The sequence below is a fragment of the Cololabis saira genome, chromosome 11 (genome assembly GCF_033807715.1).
Source record: "Cololabis saira isolate AMF1-May2022 chromosome 11, fColSai1.1, whole genome shotgun sequence".
Lineage (NCBI taxonomy): Eukaryota > Metazoa > Chordata > Actinopteri > Beloniformes > Belonidae > Cololabis > Cololabis saira.
Genome location: NC_084597.1, coordinates 29517081 through 29533108, shown reverse-complemented (window position 1 = coordinate 29533108; position 16028 = coordinate 29517081). Strand labels below are relative to the sequence as shown.

The following is a 16028-nucleotide window of genomic DNA, read 5'->3' as shown; positions in this document are numbered from 1 at the left end:
TTTGTTAATAACTATGTATAAGGGAAAAAATGTAATCCTCCTAAAAGGAAAAATTTAAACAATCATATTGAACATAAGACAAAATGTTTTGATGAAAAAGTGTATTTATTTTTCTTCTTACATCGAAGTCTAATCAGTCATTTCCTTCCCCTGCGTTGTCCTGAGAAAAAGGGGGAGAAACAATCATTACAATGTGTAAGAGTTTTGCATTTCAGCATTTACATCAGCATCGCAAAATGAAAAAAAAAGAAAAAAGAAACACAATCAACCGGAACCTGTTTTTGGTCCTTGCTGTCTCTTGTTCCAGTGGCTGTGGCTGCAAAATCATGGATAGGAAGGTTGGACATCCAGCTGAGCATGGAGCCCTCCTGACACTCCGTCTCCACGATGGTGGGGTGGATGTGGGCCTCTTTAAAGGCTTTGATTGCCTCTTTCTCCACATCCCACTCCAGCCGCTCGTGTACACCATCCTTTCCGAAGCGTTCGTTGTACCGGGTGAAGTGAACCATTTCCAGGACCAGCCCAAGTCCCGGAGCTTTGGGAACATCTACCTTCTGCTGTCCCCAGCTCCGCTCCATCACCTCCTCCTTTGCATAGCCCTTGATTACTGCAATCACCAGGCCGATCATCTTACGAATCTGGTGCAGCATAAAGCTCTGACCTCGAACGGTAATCACTGCAAACTCATAATTGTTGCACATAAAAGGTTCTCCACAGGACATCTCTGAGATGTAGCGACGGGCACTGGGATCATTTGGAGCCTTCTGGGAGGTGAAGTTGTGAAAGTTGTGGGTGCCTTTATAGAGAGCAAAGAGCCGGTTCACCCTTGGAATTGTCTCTGGCTCGAGTCGAAATGCTGCTATATCGCCAAGTTTGCTATCTTGCCAAGTTTGTTGTTTTGGGGCAAAGGCCACTGTTGGAAGCATGTAGGAATATGTACGAGCATCACAGTTGTTCTTGGAATTAAAGCCCTGGGTCACCCGTTTGCATCCTGTGGATACACAAGCAATATTTTTATTTTCTTCCCCTCTAGCACTTATCTGAAAAATTGGCCCATAATTTAAATATCAATAACTCAAACTTTAAAAAGATGTTTGGAATCAGCATCTCACCAATCACCCTGATCTGTGGTGGCAGATTTTCATTGATTTTTTCAACGATGTCCTCAATCAACCATAACTTCAGAGACACTACTTGACCAGCAGCAGACACACCCTAAAAGAAAAAAACAAACAAAAATCAAGTAATTGAAAAATGCACTGATGTTAATGTTAAGTAAACGTGCAGAACCTATAAAAATAAATATACATGTCATTTACAGCGCATCCTAGTATAAATAAACCTGTGTGTGTGTGTTTACAACAGACATTTGTTCAGCTACAGCAGCATCAGCCAGTGAACCACCAGGAAGAGATGCTCTTTCAGGTGTCTGAATCTGCAGGTGTAATTTTGTCTTCTGTTCTTTTTTTAAGAGTATGGTTCTAGACCCACTCTATGTGAAAAGTGTCATGAGATAAGTTTTGTTGTTAATTTGAGTCATATAAATTCAATTAAATTGACTTAGTATTGGTGAGTTGATGAGATGAGGTTTAGCTCATTTCAGTTGATTTGACTGTGATGTTAGGACTTTGTTTTTGTCACACAGATAAGTCAGCTACATGTAGGGAGGACCAGCAAGGGACAGCTAGGGACCCCAGAAAGTGACCCTAGGCAGGTGTCCCTCCCCCAGTACCCTCTCAGCCAATTTGGTACCCAGCAAAGAGCATTTAGCAAGAGCTGGTTCTAGCTATTTAAATGACTGGAGTACTCTGTAGCCAAAAACTCCACATTTTGCTTTTCACGTCGGCTGTATGGAAGGCAGAATATTCGCACCAATAAAGATGCTTTCCTCAGTAGCTCTGGGTTTTCAAATTGGAAAAACGAGCTTTGGATACCTTCCGTGAGCATGAGAAAAGTGTGCTCCACGTGTCAAGCATGACATGTTGGCAGAGCTTTAAAACCACACTAAGTCATGGTGATGTGATTGAGCAGCTGAATACTGCAAGTGCAGCAGAAATATCAGAGAGGCGCCAATACCTTCAGTGCATTGTTGGTGTAACCACATTTTTAGGGAAGCAAGGCATCCCATTCCGTGGCTTAATGAGCAAGAAGCTAGCCAGAATCCAGGCAACTTCCTCGAATGCATGAAACTCCTCAAAAAAATGTGATCCATTTCTCCAAAAATATAAGCCTCCTTCTAATGCCCCCTAGCACTCCCATTTGACCCAAAATGAAATGATTACCTGCATTTCACATGAAATAACTGAAAACATCACAAAACAAATTAGGTCCTCCAAAATGTACTCTGTCATAGCAGATGAATCCAGAGACCATCACATAGAGCAGCTGTCTGTGTTCGTTATATCACACAAGAGGGTACCCCAATAGAGACTTTTCTTGGGCTACAGAAGTTAGACAGATTTGATGCAAAGTCCATTGCAGATGGAGTAGAGGCAGTGCTGCAGTCTCACAACCTAGGTGACCTCATGTGTGTTGCACAAACATATGATGGAGTAGCAGTGATGAGTGGAGCAGTGGGGGGTGTCCGGGCCCGCTTCAGAGAGTGACACCCTGAAGCAGTGTATGTACACAGTTATGCACATGAGCTCAACCTTGTCCTGTGTTACACATGTAAAGCCATACCTGAAGCTGCCGCATTCTTCGGCCTGCTTGAAAACATGTACAGGACTGTCTCAGAAAATTAAAATATTGTGATAAAGTTCTTTATTTTCTGTAATGCAATTAAAAAAACAAAAATGTCATCCATTCTGGATTCATTACAAATCAACTGAAATATTGCAAGCCTTTTATTATTTTAATATTGCTGATTATAGCTTACAATTTAAGATTAAGATTCCCAGAATATTTTAATTTTTTGAGATAGGATATTTGAGTTTTCTTAAGCTGTAAGCCATGATCAGCAATATTAAAATAATAAAAGACTTGCAATATTTCAGTTGATTTGTAATGAATCCAGAATGTATGACATTTTTGTTTTTGTAATTGCATTACAGAAAATCACAATATTCTAATTTTCTGAGACAGTCCTGTACACATTTTTCAGCAACTCTCTTGTTAACCACAACAAGTTTGTAGAAATCCAAAACCAACTTGGATTAAAGCCAACTTTGTCCACTAGCAGCACCAGTGCTCCTTACTGAAAATTTTAGGAGCACCAGCACAAAATTTAGGAGCATCTATATCGACACAACATATTCATAATTTTGTCTATATTAACTGCATTACTGATAATTTAACAATAAACACAGACAATTTACAGTAATAGCAATATACTGCTTTATCATTGCATCAGCAATAACACCAATGAACTGCGCACATGCTGTGTCGTTGCAGTAAGTGGGATTTATTTGAACTCCGTTTTTTTAACAGTTCAATCAGGCCCCTGAATTTTGTGAATGGCAACTCCTCCTTGGCGATATGTACGGAAGCGTATTGCATTCATTTGAGAGAAAAAAAACTGCTGTTTTTCTGAATTAACGAGATAATTATCTCAGAATTCAGAGAAAAGTTTTAATGAAAAAAAAAAACTGCTCTGTTTTTCTGAATTAATGAGATACCTCACAACTTGCAAGACTGCAAAAGTGAGCCATTCTTATCTGAAATTATAAGATTTGGGGTTTTTTGGTGCTGGGACATCACCTGCTGACTCGTTCTCTGAACTATCGTTGTCTGAAGTTTGGGAAACCTGCACAGGACCAACAGGAGCTTCTGGATTATTTTTTCTTGTGAAAAACGAATCTATAGTTCGTATTCATAGCGTCACTTTATGGTCAAACGACACAGCACTTTCTACTCGACACCGACTCCTGAATCCTGTGACCCCTAATCTCGCGTACAGTGCACACGCACTAAAAATGCTGTGCGTTGCTATGGTTACTGGCGCTCCCCCCCAAACCCGCCCCCGCCTCGCAGTGCGCATTCAGACACATACGATAGGCACACACACACAGACACTTGCTTCTGCTCCTCCACAAAATTATGAAAAAAAAAAGAAAATGGGGGAGAGGGGTGGACTTGTTGGTCGCAGTCTGGAGCCCTGAAAGCCATCTGAACTTGTACAGCTCTTCACAACAAGATGGGCTAGCAAGGTGAGGTCTGTCAGAGCTGTCATGAACAACATTCCTGCCATTCTAGCATGTCTCAGCACCATGAAAACAGCCATGGCCCAAGGGATCCAGTCAAAGCTCTACAAGCCAAAGACAATCTACATGCTTGTGATGTTTGCCAAAACTCCTCGGGATAACTGAAGGGCTTTACCGGTACCTGCAGGAGGAACGTTTGGACTTGGGCGGGGCAGCTCAGTATATAAGATGGCAACCGTTCAAAGTTTGACAGATCTCCGCTGGAGCTGAAGATGTGTTCAAGAGGGCCATGACCTTATGGGAGGAAAATCACATCCAGCTCCCTGTTGGTCCCAGGCAGAAACAAAAAAGCCTGGATGGTTTTGTGGTGGAGTCAGCCTGTGGGTCAACCTCCAATCCAACCACCTCTGAGACGTCAGCTTTTTTATCCGTGCCTGGACAGGATGATACAGGAGCTCACCCATCGATTTTCAGATGTGGGAGAAGAGCTTATGTTAGGCATTCAAGCCTGCAACCCAACCACAGCGACCTTTCTCTCTGAAGATGCTCTCAAAAGCCTTGCTACCCATTATAAGGTTCAACTGAAGCCAGATGAACTCCTGGTGGCTAAAAACTTCATCAAGAGAAGGATGGAGAAAGAGAATGTTCCTGATACAGCCACTGTATTCAAATTACTTGATGGAGACATGTTTCCCAGCCTGAAGGCAATCCTCCAAATGGCCCTGACAATTCCAGTAAGACGCTGCCGCTGTGAACGCTCCTTCAGTACCTTGCGCCATCTTCACACATGGTTAAGGAGGACCATGGGCCAAGACAGGCTCAATGACGTAGCCATCATCTCCATTGAAGAGGACAACCTGGATGCCATAACCCCTGACAACATTATTGACAGATTTGCTCAATTGAAACCACGTCGGCACAGTCTTATGTTGCCACCACAACAAGAAAAGTAGAAAAAAGGATTGAGAGAGGATGGGAGATAAGGGGTGGGGGATAGCAGCTGGAAAGCAGTGTAATTAAGAAATTGAACAAAGAGTGCACACCAAAAAACAACTAAAAAACTGAAGGACAGTAGAGAAGAAATGAGAGAGATGAGGGTGGTGAGAAAGGAGTGAAGAACAGAAGTTATGAGAAGGAGAGAGAAGAAAAGTGTGTGAGAAGACAGGAGTGGAAAATTGGTGCTCAGAAGTGAGCCTGTATAAGGAGTTAGGAAGAGAAAAGAAAGTGAGGAAAAGAGTGAAGGAAAGAATTGGAAATGAGAGAACTTTTGGAGAAAGCAGAGGAACAGAGACAAGATATGAAAAAGGGTTGAGAAGGAACGAAGACCAGCGCAGCATAGGACAGCAGAGGTGGCAGCCAGGATTACATGTAAGACAATAAGATGCATTTCATTTCGTTTGTTTTTTTACATATGAAGTTTATGAGGTGCCAGCCATGGTCACATGTAGGCTGCTGTAAGAAAATGAGATGCATTTTATTATGTGTTTTTGCATCTTAAGTTTCTGATCAATCTTAATACCTTTTTTGTTTTATATTTTCTTCTTTCAGTGGATGCGAGGCATGTGCAGTTGATGTCCTGGATCCAGTGAGTTCAAGCAGCTGCTTACTAGGGCTGCAACTAACAATTATTATCTTGATTCTTGATTAATCGATTAGTTGTTTGGTGATGAAAAATGTCACTTAGTGTTTCTCAAAACCCATGGTGACGTCCTCAAATGTCTTGTTTGACATATTTTAGACATGTTAAAAATATTCAGTTTACTGTCAGAGGACGAAAGAAACCAGTTCAAGCAGCTGCTGACCACTACATTTCTATAATAAAAAGGGTCTGAATTTATACAGTAAGTTGTCCTGTTGTCCAGTGGTTTTTGTTCACATTTTCACCACCTGTGCATGCATGGCAGCATATCTACAACAAAGCTATGTTTGAGACTAACTATTATAGTCTTGTTCTATAGCTGCAGCTATGACTACTGACTCTCACTAGAGTTTACACTAACTAGAGGTTTACTAACACTAACTAAAGGTTTACTAAACACTAACTATAGGCTTTACTAAACACTAACTATAGGCTTTACTAAACACTAACTATAGGCTTTACTAAACTGAAACTTTTTACGTTTTGTTTTAAAGGTAACCCAGATTGGAAGTTGGTTCCATAGTAATGGTGCCTGATAGCCGTCCTCCAAATCTACATTTGGATACTCTAGGAACTACGAGTAAACCTGCACTCCGAGCTCTGTTAGGAACATACGGTACTATCAGGTCTTGCAAATATCGCAGCGCTAAGCCGTTTTGGGCTTTATACGCAAGTAATAAAATTTTGAATTGGATTCTGAATTTTACAGGTAGCCAATGGAGCGACGCTAACACTGGAGAGACGTGGTCTCTCCTGCTGATTCCTGTCAGTACTCGTGCTGCTGCATTTTGGATCAGCTGGAGCCTATTCAGCAAATTACTTGAACATCCTGCTAATAACACATAGTAATCTAGTCTAGAAGATACAAACGCATGAATTCGTTTTCTGCATCACTCTGCCAGAGGATTTTCCTGATCTTTGCGATATTACGGAGATGGAAAAATGCTATTTTACAAACCTGATTAACAAATCCTGATCGAAAAACACCAAGGCTTCTCACAGTTGCACTGGAAGCCATCGCAACACCATCTAATCCCTTCCTAAGATGCTCTGGACCAAAAATAATAGTCTAGAGTCAAGTCAGAGCCTAGGGAAGTCGCTAAAGCTGAAGAAACGCCCACAGCTGCTACCGGGTGGGCCTGATTGATATCTTCTCTAATTTTGATGATTTCACTGTTAAAGAAGCTCATAAAGTCTTCACTAAGCGCTTCAGGAATTCACGACTCAACAGAGTTGTGACTGTCAGCCTTGCTACAGTGCTGAACAGAAAACATCAGTTAATTTTATTATCCTCTATCGACAATGAATAATAAGCTGTTCTGGCTTTGCGAATGGCTTTTTTTATATACTATTAGATGAATCTTTCCATTCACGATAGGACTCTACAGACTTACAACAGTACCACTTCCTTTCCATTTTATGCACGTTTTGTTTCAACATGCGGATATCTGAATTATACCAGGGAGTTAAGCTCCTGTGGCTAGAAACCCTCCTTTTCAAAGGAGCAACTGAATCTAAGGCTGAGTGCAGCAAATCAGCAGTGTTCCTAGCAAGGAAATCAACATCTGCAGAGGTCACCGGCCTCAACTGCTTCACTATTTTCCACAATTGTAAGATGAGCAGTGGCCTCCCTAAATTTAGCAATAGTTTAATTGGACAAACATCTGCTAAAATAATACCTCCTATTTTGCACTTCAACATCTATAATATTAATTTCAAACATTATTAAATAGTAGTCGGATAAGAGGGAGTTTACAGGCGACACCAACTGATTATTGGGTTTAACACCGTAGGTGAGCACGAGATGGAGGGCATGATTAAAACAGTGCGTCGGTTTTTTACTTTTTGTGAGATACTCATCGATTCTAGAAGAGAATTGATAGCTAATTTAAGATTATCGCTTTCAACATCCATATGAATGTTAAAGTCACCCACTACAATGAATTTATCTGTACTAATCAATAAACTATAGGAAATCTCAAAATTCAGACAGAATCTCTAGATAAGCACCAGCAGGGGGCCGGTACACTACCACTAACAAAACTGGCTTCTCTGATTTCCAGCTCTGGAGTTTTAAATTAAGCGTGAGGTTTTCAAATGTATTATAATCTCATTTAAACTAACGTACTCTTCCTCCTGTAGCCAGGTTTCTGTTAAACAGAAAATATCACTCCTCGTCTTTGTAATTAGATTGTTTACTAATAGACTTGGAGCTTAATGATCGTATATTTAGTAGTCCCCATCTCATTTTTCCGTCTCTAATTGGTACCAGTCACGCAGTTATGCGGTCAGTGTACCGGACCGTCGTGGTGAAGAAGGATCTGAGTCAAAAGGCGAAGCTCTCGATTTACCGGTGAATCTACGCACCTACCCTCACCTATGGTCATGAACTTTAGGTAGTGACCGAAAGGACAAGATCGCGGATACAAGCAGCCGAGATGAGTTTCCTCCGCAGGGTGGCTGAACGCTCCCTTATGGCCCTTTTCCACTAGTCCCGCTTCACCTCGGTTCTACCCGCCACGGCCCCGTTTTGCGGTTTTGCACTAGGGGCTGAGGCGGGTAGAGCCGCTCCAAGCAGATACTATTTCTGTAACCATTCTGTCGAGGTTCTATCCGGGCTGAGCCGGGACTATTTCTGACGTCACCACCCTCCACGCCTCTGATTGGTCGGGGGGCGGGGCCGCCAGACGTTTGAATCAGGAAGCGGGAGTCAGCGCGAGAGCGACCCGCGGCGATTTTATTATAAAGCGCAAAACGTCTGTTTGGTGATCCAACTCTGAGGTGCAGATGTTCATAAACCTGGTGGCTGACGAGAGAATTAAAAAAGGGATGTAGACGGGCTGTTTTACTCTCAGCCGCTCGCGGCTCCAGCGGATTTCTCATCAGCGCCGACATGAACAAAGCGGTTGCGCAATCGAGTACGTCACAGCAGCTTCACCCCAACCTGCCCACTTCTCACCTGGCTGTGGAAAAACAAAACGGGGACAAAACGGGTAGAGGCGTGACGAGCCGAGTCGGGCTCAGTAAGTCCTAGTGCAAAAGTGCAACTAGAGATAGGGTGAGGAGTTTGGTCACCCGGGAGGAGCTCGGAGTCGAGCCGCTGCTACTTCACATTGAGAGGAGTCAGCTGAGGTGGCTTGGGCATCTGTACCGGATCTGGGGGTGCACATCAGCGAGGACCTCTCCTGGGCCACCAACTCTGCATCACTTGCAAAGAAAGCCCAGCGGCGCCTCTACTTCCTCCGCAAGCTCAAGAGAGCGAGCTCACACCCATCCTGAAAGCCTTCTACCAGGGCACCATTGAAAGCATCCTGTCCAGCTGCATCACTGTGTGGGGCGGTAGCTGCACCGAATACAGCAGGAAAGCACTGCAACGCATAGTGAACACAGCTGGTAAGATCATAGGTGCCCCACTCCCTTCCTTGAAAGACACTTACACCACCCGCCTCACCCGGAAAGCCATCTCGATTGCGAGCGACACCAGCCACCCCGCACACAGTCTGTTTAGCCTCCTACCCTCAGGTAGAAGGTACAGGAGCCTCCGTTGCCGCACCGCAAGACTAAGAAACAGCTTTACACACCAAGCGGTCAGGAAGCTAAATTCTCTCCCCTCACTCCCCCCAGCCAGATCCTCCAGACTGACAGGGAACTGAACTGAAATCCCCCCAAGCCCCCCCTATGAACACTCAGGACTTTGAAACAACCGTCTCCTTAAATATCACCACTGTGTCACTTTACTTTACTGTTTATGTCTAAATACTGCACACAATATCAAAATAGGTTTCTTTTTTTTATTTTTACAAAAATTGCCTTTTGCACTCATCTTAGGACTAGTAAATGTTGTATTTATTTATGTGAATTTTTAAGAATGTCTGTCTATCCGTCTATCTGTCGTGCCTGCGCACTTTATATGTTCACCGAGGATAGTAGGAAACGTCCTCTCGATTCCTTGTATGTCTTGACATGTGATGAATCAACAATAAAGCTACTTTGACTTGACGTTGACTCCTGGACGCCTCCCTAGGGAGGTGTTCCAGGCAAGTCCCTCCGGGAGGAGACCCCGGGGAAGACCCAGGACACGCTGGAGAGACTATGTCTCTCGGCTGGCCTGGGAACGCCTCGGACTCCCCTCAGAAGAGCTGGAGGAAGTGTCTGGGGTGAAGGAAGTCTGGGCATCCCTGCTGAGACTGCTGCCGCGACCCGGTTCCGGATAAGCGGTGGAAAATGGCTGGATAATTGGTACCAAATGCATTTGTTTTAATTTTTACAAGGTTATTTAATTAACGCCTCTATCACGCTGCACCTGGTAAACTTTTGGAGGGCGGGGAACTGCAACCAATTCTATTTTGCTTGGCACCTTGTTAGAGTCGCCAATTACATAACTTATTCCTATAGTTCTATTGGCAGGCTATACTCCTCAAAAAGCAGCAGAGAAGTGTGTAAGACTGCAGCTCTCCATCCTGGCCTGGACCCTGGATTGTCAAGGAGAGTGTCTAATAATATTGGCCAAATTTCTAGAAATAAGAGCTGCACCATCCCAGGTGAGATGAAGTGCGTCTCTTCTAAGGACAGGGCTTTCCTCAAAACATCTTCCAATTGTCGATGAAGGCAACGTTGTTTTCTGAACACCACTGAGACAACCAGCGGCAGAGCGATGACATGCGGCTAAACATGTCACTGGTCAGATTGGGGAGGGCACCAGAGAAACCTACGGAGTCCGACATAGTTTTGGCGTAGTTACACACCGACACGATCTTAATTTTAGTGACTTCCGACTGGCGTCATTAGTGCCGACATGTATGATAACTTTACCAAATTTACGTTTACTCTTTGCCAGCAACTTCAAATTTGCTTTGATGTCGCTCGCTCTGGCCACTGGGATGCACCTAACTATGGTTGCTACAGGGGTGAAAGTAAGCTGGATCGGTCCGAAACGAGGATCCGGAAAGAAATATAGACCCGATTCGCACAGGAACGCGTTTTGAGCAGAGTGGGAGGAGGGAAAAGAGTGGAGAGGACAGATGATCCACCTGTTATTCCCAGTTTACTTATACCCACAACATGAGCAGAAAGTAATCAAATGTTAACTAGAAGACAAGCACAAACGTATCCCTTTATCTAATGTGACATAGCCAGTTTGTCCCTCAGACGAGCAAACTACACTACAGCAGCATAACGTTATATATATATATATATATATATATATACATACATACACACACACACCGCTGTAATGTAACGAGCAGCCCACAGGGCCCTCCTGGTGGCAGAACACACATACAGAATTGTCATCAAAATGCAGAAAAAGATTTACAACATATTTAAGAGAAAATGGGAGTCCGACTCCAAAGTTAGAGATGAAGAAAAGAGGGAGGGAGCAGCAGCAAAACCAAAAAGATTGGGTAGGCTATTGACAGAATTAAAGGCCAACTAACTAAATAATGTTCAGCCTAAAAATGTTAAACTTTACTGTCTCAGAACACACACACATAACATTACACAGTAAATTATTTACATTGTTTTTTAATTTTATTTAGATGGGACAATGCATATTGATAACCACCACATAAAGCAGTGTAAATACACCGGATTTAGCATGAACCTTTTAGTTCATGTAGACTATTAGCTGGCTCTGTGCAGCTCTCATCTAGAACATTACATGTCTATACCTTGAGAATAGCCTTTTTACAGTTAGGCTTAGTCTGAATTAGGTAAACAAGACTAGTTTTAGTATGCTGATGAAAACTAGTCTTGTTTACCTATTGTGAACAAATCTGAAGGATATGTTCACAATAATTCTGTTCTGCAATCACATGCATGAAAATAAATGTTTTGCAATAAATTATGCTCTGTGTCTTACTACATAAACCATTTTAAAATTGTAAAATTGAATTTGTGTCTGAGGTTGGGCTGGGGGAGTGGGGGGGGTGGGGTATCAGTTCGTACAAGAACTTTATCCTACTTTCACCCCTGGGTCGCTGGAGTCGGCCTCACAATGGAGTCGCCAATCACCAAGGTCCGTTTCTCAGCAAGTGTGTCGCTGAGTGGGTAAAATCGATTAGAGACATAAAGCGAGTTGTGGTGTTCCCTGTGCCTTTTAGGACTACGCTTCCTCCGAACCGTCACCCAGCTGCCCTAACTGGCCAGTGTTCTGCCAATTTCTGCTGCTTTGCCAAAAAATGCTACCTAATGGTTCTTTACCTTTGTAGAGCTACAATTTTACTGTGTTTTACTAGCCCACTTCCTTTTGCCCCCCAAGTGGTCCTTGTCGCTTGCCAGGCCGTTATTGTAAATAAGAATGTGTTCTTAATGACCTGCCTGGCTAAATAAAGGCCAATGACTGAATGAATATCAAATAAAGCGATAGAATTGTTTTTTCTCTCTCTTTATCTTATAATGTTGACAAAGTGTAATGGAATTCATGTCATGGGTAGTACGGACCTCTAACTCATTGAGTCTCGCCTCCAATCCTATAAATAAACTACAATTCAGACACGTGCCGTCTTCGCTAAAGGAGGCAGAGGAGTAGCTAAACATTTCACACACTGAGCACCAAGAGGGAGAAACGTGGGAGAAGAGGAGGTCATGCTAAGAGGCTAACAGACAGGAAATGTACCGGTGATTGGTGACAATGAAAGTTACGGAAGAGAAAAATGTGCAGGACAGAAGTTTACCAGATATATTATTGTTTTATCAGAAGACAATCTAAGTTTAGACTAAAACGTCTGGAAGAATCAGAGCCTGCAAGCGGCGACAGACTGCAAACAGGAAGTGACGCAAAACGTGACGTAGGGCTGGCCGATATATCGAGTATAGTCGATGTATCTCTGCTTCTACTCTGTGCGATGTATTCAAGTATACGTTTGCTTTTAGACGCGGGCATTAAATGACAGACTTTTCTCACTCTCTCGTCTTCTCTGAGACGTAAAACAAGCGCACCCAGTCACATACGTCAGTCATGTGCTGTCGTGTGTGCATTATCATTGGCCCCCGACCAGCTGCAGGTGTCGACGCTGCTGTCCGGGACCGCCGGTCACTTCCACCCCGCTTTAACTTTCCCAAACTCGGCCTGTTTGCGCCGTAAGCTCATCTGCGCGGTTACTATGCGCGACGGACTCTTTTCAAAGCAAACCGGTTTAGTAAAGACGGGAGGGGATGTTTTTTCCTCGCACGGCTCTCCGGAGAGCCGAGGAGCCGCTTAGCGCTACACGCGCAGCCGAGCCTTTAGGCTGATTTATGGTTCCGCGTTACACCAATGCAGAGCTTACGGCGTAAGTGCGCGTCGCCGCGTACCCTACGCCGAGGTTCTGCGTCGATTTAACGCGGAACCAAAATTAAGGCTTTTCTCTTCCAGAGCAGAGAAACATCACCTAATGTTGCTTAAATGTGGCCACATGAAATCAATCACTATCATCGAAACAAAGTCAAACAAGAATATATGACGTCATATTTCTAAAAGTAAGTGAAAGTGATGCAAAGTAAAGGAGGAGAGGATTAAACATTGCAGTCCCTACACCTACATTAGTCTGAATATAAAGGTGCTCTAAGGGGCCCTCCTGCCAAGAGCAGCTCATCCAGGTAAAATCGGGACCAGAACATGTTCTTAGCAGATGTTCTTCAGAGAGATGCAACGTGCACTTTCTGTTTTGAAATGACACTTTTTATGTTTGTGCCACTCACTGCCTTAGTAACTGTTTAATAAATACAGTTCTGGTAAATTTGACTTATTCCCCCTTTTTGCATGAAAGTTTAAAATTAGCATATATTAATGCAGTACAAACAAGAATGTTTTAATGTAGACATATAGAATCATCATACTGGTGTGATTGTATGCATCAAAGTGTTAATTCAAGGCTAAAGCAAAATATCGAGATATATATTGTGTATCGTGACATGGCCTAAAAATATTGAGATATTAAGAAAAGGCCATATCGCCCAGCCCTAACGTGACGCAATCAGACTACTACATATATGCACATCATGGATCGTGTCTTTAATAGTTCACAAGTTTATAATTAAATAACTAAACTAATAAAATGAATGCAGATGATTTGCAGTGGAAAAAAACTTGATTTCAAACACACACCTTGTCTGTCCTGGCACATCTCTGAAAAGACATCTTCTTCATGTCATCACCATGGCCTTCAGGAATACAGCCAGCTTTAACAAGAGCACTGACCAGATCGTCTTCAATGGTCCTAAACTGAGAGTTTCCACAGTTTCTCTGAAAAGTGAGAACATTTCTAAATGTTAATATACTTCAAATTAATAAGAGCATGTGCAACACAGCAACAACATAAAAGAGTGGCTGTTAAATTCACCTGCATGCCATAATATCCCTTCCCAGAGTATGCTAGAAGGAGAACCACTTTTTTCTTGGGATATTTCTTGTCCTTTTCTGTGTTCTTTTCCTCTGCTCTCGCTGTTTTGGCGGCTCTCTCAGCAGAGTCCTCATTCTCTTCTGTCGCTCTCTTCAGCTGCTTTCCTCTCCGCTCAGTGTCGCCTTCGCTCATTGTGCTGAACAGCTTCAAAAAGCAACCTGCTAAGAAAACCCATAACAAACGGTGCTATTTATGTGCCATTATTTACACTTCGTTGTCCCAGTTTTACGAGACTACAAACAAGCTCAGTACACGCAGAAAGGAGACGCGACTGCAAAACAATCAGATGGGGAAACTGTTGCTGCGTTCCATTTACCTCGGAAGTCGGAACTAGGAACTGGGAATGAGGTCACAGCCGAGTTATCAGCGTTCCAGTTACAAAGTAGGTAAACAAGTTTGTAGTTCGCATATACCACATGAAAAATGTAAATTACACTATAGCAGCATATATATGCCGAACAATACTTGTATACGACTGATTTAGTGTGACCAAAACTAGAATGAAGTGCTACGAATTTTTACAGAGCTCTCTTCTACTGTTTACAACCGGGGCAGCCATCTTGGAATGTGAACTCGGGGGTGGTGAAGACTCTCCCACTCTCCCAGTGGGAAATCCCACTTCGAGGGGCGTTCCAGTTGAAAATTCCGACTCGGAACTGGGAAATCCCCACTTCCGAGGACAAAAGGAACGCGGCAATGAAACCACACAGGAAGAGGCTCATCTGCAGCTGGACAGCTGAACGTGTTCACGTTTCGTTAAGTTGACTCACCGTTTCTCTCCAGCGTCCGCCTGCGGGTCAGGAAGGTCCTTAATAGCGTCGGAACATGAAGCATGTCCGGCTGGACGGTCAGGAAGATGTGCTGCGGCTTTTAACCTGCTCCATCAGCTGAGCTGGAGACGTTATTAGCACAGGAAAGGTGGTTCAGAAATACTACTGAGAGTAACAGTGGACGTCTACGAACAATGGGAAGCCTGTGGTAACAATGAGCTCAAATAGCTTCATGTAGATCTCATGCAGATGCCGTATTCAGTCATACACATGGCACTATTAACTTTGACCCCTGACTATAATCTCGCGAGACTCACATGGTTCTCGTTTCTGCCAACATTTATTTTAGTCACGTTTCTTGTCTCCTCAAAAACCAGCATAACCGTAATACAGATACATTTACGAAATGAAAGGGGCCATACAGTAGAATATAAAATGAAACAAGAAATAAAAACAAACAAAAACAATCCAGCAAAATACAAGATATACATGTACTAACGGTTTTCACATTATTTTACAAATTTGTAGTTTTATACCATTTTTCATTTTCATAACTTAAAGAGATTGAAAATAGAAAAACATAGCTCTTCGTGAAAAATGTTGAAATTTGGTTTGATCATCATATATTTATTGAGAACTTACTAGGTAAAAAAATTAAGACTAGATCTTGCACGGTGTCAGGAATACCAAATAAGACACTAAATATTTACAAATATACAGTCAAAAAAATCTTTCAATTTCAGAATCCCAAAAGGTACAGCAGCCTAATTCTCTTCATAACCAAAACAAATTCTCAAGCATTCCTGGGAAGGGTAGACATCACTGATTATTCTGAAATTAACTTGTTTTATTTTTGAAGCAACAAGAAATTTGAAATAATTGCTTGTTAATATGCCCCCTTCCTCTTTGGGAAGTGCTTAGAAATTAAATTCCTGTGAGATGATATGGGATGTAGTTCTTTGATAACTAAGCAGCGTATGACGGTGTTGGATAAATTTGCATTAGAAATGGGATGTCCATTCAATAACAGAGAAGGAAGCTGTAGATGAACATTGTTTGGAGCAAAATAAAAGACAATATGGTCAAAGGCTGATGA

General features: G+C 42.7%; 1 protein-coding gene across 2 annotated transcripts; it reads right to left on the bottom strand.

Annotated features, from left to right (window-relative positions):
* On the bottom strand, positions 1–15212 carry LOC133454700 (pseudouridylate synthase 1 homolog). 2 transcript variants are annotated; one of them, XM_061733430.1, is made up of 6 exons: positions 14933–15212; positions 14103–14323; positions 13868–14005; positions 1113–1215; positions 276–991; positions 1–160 (listed from the first exon to the last, which is right to left on the bottom strand). In XM_061733430.1, exons 1-6 carry the CDS (start codon positions 14994–14996, stop codon positions 134–136), a joined length of 1269 nt encoding a protein of 422 aa, XP_061589414.1. In that variant the 5' UTR covers positions 14997–15212; the 3' UTR covers positions 1–133. The 2 variants fall into 2 exon arrangements, with proteins under 2 accessions (XP_061589414.1, XP_061589415.1); XM_061733431.1 differs by having other exon boundaries at positions 14103–14320.
* Positions 15213–16028: the final 816 nt, after the last annotated feature.

Coding starts and splice junctions, on each gene's coding strand:
- LOC133454700 (XM_061733430.1), bottom strand. CDS start 14,996: ATGCTTCATGTTCCGACGCTATTAAGGACCTTCCTGACCCGCAGGCGG. Junction 14,324..14,932: donor GCGGACGCTGGAGAGAAACG/GTGAGTCAACTT, acceptor GGGTTTTCTTAG/CAGGTTGCTTTTTGAAGCTG. Junction 1,216..13,867: donor GATGTGCCAGGACAGACAAG/GTGTGTGTTTGA, acceptor TTTTTCTTTTAG/GGTGTGTCTGCTGCTGGTCA.